General features: G+C 35.2%; 2 protein-coding genes across 2 annotated transcripts; both read right to left on the reverse strand.

Annotated features, from left to right (window-relative positions):
* Positions 1-1,687: 1,687 nt before the first annotated feature.
* VTP21DRAFT_9099 (uncharacterized protein) lies at positions 1,688-2,446 on the reverse strand (the record flags this gene model as incomplete). Its single annotated transcript, XM_069400018.1, has 1 exon — positions 1,688-2,446. The coding sequence occupies one exon, from the start codon at positions 2,444-2,446 to the stop codon at positions 1,688-1,690; it is 759 nt and encodes a 252-aa protein (XP_069253987.1).
* Positions 2,447-3,198: 752 nt separating this feature from the next.
* Positions 3,199-3,780, reverse strand: VTP21DRAFT_9100 (uncharacterized protein; the record flags this gene model as incomplete). The annotated part of the gene is made up of 2 exons (XM_069400021.1): positions 3,199-3,494; positions 3,567-3,780. 2 exons carry the CDS (start codon positions 3,778-3,780, stop codon positions 3,199-3,201), a joined length of 510 nt encoding a protein of 169 aa, XP_069253988.1.
* Positions 3,781-4,611: the final 831 nt, after the last annotated feature.

A 4,611-nucleotide genomic window follows, 5' to 3' on the forward strand; every position in this document is an offset into this window, starting at 1 on the left:
ATTTTTATATATTTATATGTGCGTGTATTCTACCCCTGCATTGAGGGAAAATGATTTGAGTTTTACACTTTGAAATTATTATGGAGAAGGCAATGATAGACCTTTCCAACAAAATCGTCACCTACAAAGGAAATTCCTGGAGAAAAAATTTTGAATGTATACCCTGGTGAAATATTATTTTAATACCATTTACGGGTTTGATCTCGAACAAAATTATGCATGGGAATACTATAATAAAAGTTATAGCCTCATTAGCCGATTTAGTTTTTTTCAATTATCTTAGCTAACCTAAGTGATTTCATACGCAATACTTTATTTATCAACATTAGCTGTTCTCTACATATTATCTTTTAACTTGAATGTCAGTTTTTTTTTCCTTTAATATCGATATGCTAGTGTTCAACAAGTAGTTAAGAATTAGAGTGTTTTCAAATCATGGATAATGCTAAACTCCAAGTAGCTATTTGAAACTGCATATGACTAAAAATATTAGTAATGTTAGTAAAGATTCAAAATTTCCGAGCTGCTAGGGTATGTACGAATAATTCTAAACTCACACGTTTTATCTATTACTAAAAAATTCATTCATTAAGGTTGCGATCGGATTCCAAACTATTCAATCTGTTAAATTGTTTAGAGCAAGATAAAAATATTTTATTATATAGCCCGTAGTTGGAAAATCCTCGTTTGCTCATAATATTTTTTAACTACTCCTATACTGTTTATATCAAATAACTTTGCACACTTAATTATCTTGATAGATATAAAAAAATACTCAGAAAAAATATCAGGAGGAGAAAAAAGCTAAGAAAATTCATGCATGGCGCTTATACCTTGGTTAAGGAATTGAGGTCAAACACGCCTTTATGATTATTAATCAATTATAATTTCATATATACTTAATATAACTTGCAAAAATGAATTTGTATATACAAAGGTAATAGCTTAATACTTTCATAAAATTAATTTCCGATCCATATATCCCTATGCTAACAAACGCTTGGTTAATTTATTCTAAAGTATTCCTACCTAAATAATAAGCAGAACATATAGCAAAGCATAGCTAAAATTTTTTGCCATATATATTTTCTGTATATTAAATTTACTGCCTATTTGAAAATCTGAATTTGGGTCAAAGTATATTTAACTTTGAGACGAACAAGTATAGGTTTATTTCCTTTATAAATAGGCAAATTTCAGGTTAGGTTAGCTTGAATAATACTAAGAATTACGTTGTAAATAATAAGCAGAAAAGAATGATATGATTCGACTTTCCATTTCAACATCACATATAAATGAAATGGAAAGTCAAGTCATAAACGGTATACGCTGTTCATTAACTTAGTGTGTTTACTAGAATATAAATTTAACCCTGGGGATTCCTTCAAATAGGGACATTTCCCCTTGGAGACGACAAAATAAAATTGATGAAGGGAATAAGCAATGCAGTTCTCTTAGATTCGAATCTCCAAGATGATGGCCTAAGTCACTCTTAAATTATATATTTATAGATTGGAATAATTCTCCATTAATGCTCATCCAAAATAACTATTAACAATCTTAAAATATTGAAAATTTTAATAAAGCTGCTTTAGATATGGTGAACGAAAACCAATTGAAATAAAAAAAAAATGCTGCTGAATTACAATAATCTTCAGTGCGAAGGCAGTAACTATAGAGTATGTAACTAGATCCTGATAGTGTTGGAAAGCTTATACCGTAATTCCGAAATTACACTATTAGCCATTTCTAGATATTCCCCACTACGTGAAATATTAAAATGGAAATATACACCTCCAAGTGCTAGAATCGAGGAAGAAGCAGCCAATACTGCAATTGAAGCAACAAGATTATAAGCCTCTCGATTAATTTTAAATTTTCCTCCTAGAATATTCCATGCCTTCCGAACACCGACTAATAAGTGGTACATCCCCGCGGCGGAAAAGGTGATATAGTAGGGAAAGAATATGTATGGAAGGTTTATTAAAGTATAGGCCGGAAACGTCTCGTCGATTCCCCCTGTCGGATTCATAGAAGACGAGGGTGATACATAGAACCAATTGGGAACAATGCGCGTTGCTAAATAGTGACCAGGAAGAAATACCAACACGTACCAACCGGTAAATTGATGCCAATTACGCCTTATAGAAGATGTGCGGGGTTTCTTTGCACTACTATCCGTGGAAGCATAGATTGTTTTTCTTCGTGAACGTAGGTAGTATTTTGCGATACCGGTGCCTATGTGTATAATTCCACTTGCGAGGATTACAATGGGCTCGACCAAAGGATTTTGGTAATATCTGCGGAAGAGAAACATTCCTTGGTTTGCTTTCTCAATCCCGAAATGTGCTAATATATGTGTGCCTAAATGCAACCCAAGGAACGATCCAAAGGTCAGTCCACTTATAGCTTGAATTTTGCTAAGAGTTGGAATATAGTAAGCCATTTTCTCAGTGATGGTGGAATGTATTTAGCAGACAGTGTTACAACCATTTTATATTGGGATTTATTGCAATTTATATTAGTCAAGAGAATTTATCCTTTTAAAATTTCATAGTTAAGTCATCTTGTGACTCATTCTTAAAATCGGGGGAATAAGCTCCCGGTTAACCATCTACTCCGGCGAATTACGGATAAGTTTTTCAATTTCTCGGATTGGATTTTTAGTTTCCCAACTAATACTAAGTCAATTGTTTTACTCGTTCAGGTCCCTGTTGAGCACTAAGTGCATAACTATCCATTTTTTCATGAATTAAGAACGCGATATAAAATAACAAAAGAAAATGGCATACAATTTCAAGCTATCATTGCAATTACTATGTAGCGCGCAAAGCTACTCTAGGTAATACGTGAGAAAAGAAATAGGAAGATCGACGTCGCTGTGACTGAGCACTGAGGTTTCATCTGGTTATCAATTCTGATTATTCACTGAGATATTGGATGCTAAAAAAAAACGAATAGCTATATTTTGCCGTTGTGTGGATTTTGAGCACTTCTTTTTATAAAGATATTCATTATTTTGTATTTTATTAACTTATAGTTCGAACAACATCCTTTGGTTTTAAACACTGTATGTAACCTTTCCGATATGGGCGTGGGCGACCGGCGATTGGTTTAGAAGTTTCTGGAGTTCATAATATACGATATTTATTAACAGTGTGGTAACTTATCCTAAGCAGATCTGCTTAGAACTTAGTGTTAGTGATCCGCGTATTTTTTAGCTTGCTGAATGGCAGCTCGGAAGTCTGCTGCGGTTAGTTTGTTAACTTTTAGCTTATAGGCCGCCCAATTACATTGGTCATTAACAACCATCAGATCGTTAGTATCCTGATTCTTAGCAAGCATTTTGACCAAACATTTCATAGAATTCCACACGCTGAAGAGAGCTACTTGGAAAGAAGTTTCTGATGGGCCACTCCTATTTCGAACCCGCTCGTCCTTGATAGTTTCAGGAATAATTTGTTGCAATCCCAAAGCAAGTAATTCAATGGGGCCTGGTATATTCGTCAACCGATATTTCGACTATGGCCCAACGATCTCAATACAAAAGCGTAGGATAATACAACTCGTAAAGCAGACAGTATTCATGTATTTTTCGAGGTTGTCATGCATCTCACGAATCCACGAGTCAGAGGGGGACTGACACTCATTGAAAATATTTAACAAGATCATAATAGACGCTGGGTGACCAAGAGATTCACGTTTGATGCTTGACTGTATTGAGTCGGGGACGCCGGGACGAAAACAATATTCCTTGTAGAGTCCGAAGAGCTTGCTCATCTTGTCAGTGGAAAAAATGGAGTTCTTTGAAATTGCGCTTTATTGAAAGGTGATTCGAGCTCATTGGATCCTGGCTGACTTAGATCAACTATCCTAAAGGTGCCAACCGCGATATAAAACATTTTTCGAAATTAAGACAGTGATTTGAAGAATAGCTTGGCCACCTCAAGAAGTGCGTTATCTTGGAAAATCGACTGGAATTCGTCCAAAAGAATATAAAAGTCCCCTCTAATTGCACTAAGACGACTATATATTTCTCCTTCATCTAAATTTTCAGAGAAGATGCGTTGCGACATGAAATACTAAAAGCTTTTCTGAAGACCATAGCGCCTAATGTACCCTTGAATTGGCGGCATATCGAAATATGTATAGTTGACACGTTCTATCTCGAATATATCTTGGATTGCCAACAAAAGAGATGTTTTGCCGCTTTGGTATGGCCCATGTATTATGAAAGAAGCAGCTTTCAAAATCTTCTCGAGCAGACTGTTAAACCAATTTCGTTCGGAAGCATTAACCACCCTTTGTTCGGAATAACAGGGCCCAACGTTGGGATTAAAAAGCCTGTCTTATTACGGTATGACGGAAGTCTTGGGTTTAGCGCAGTAGGGCCTACTTCTGGGGGTGGACCCTCAACTGGGATAGGTACACTTGTCAATTCACTATACGCTATTTGAATTATACATAGAATAAATATTGTTTTTGTAAGAAATATGAAGTAAAATTGCATACCTGACAATTCAACTAACGCATGTATATGTCTCTGCCAAGGTTCTCCTGGAAAATATTCGTAGATATGGTATTGTAATGAGAGCCACTGTTTGCTTAGAT

Source organism: Calcarisporiella thermophila (genome assembly GCF_041956535.1).
Source record: "Calcarisporiella thermophila strain CBS 279.70 unplaced genomic scaffold VTP21scaffold_5, whole genome shotgun sequence".
Lineage (NCBI taxonomy): Eukaryota > Fungi > Calcarisporiellomycota > Calcarisporiellomycetes > Calcarisporiellales > Calcarisporiellaceae > Calcarisporiella > Calcarisporiella thermophila.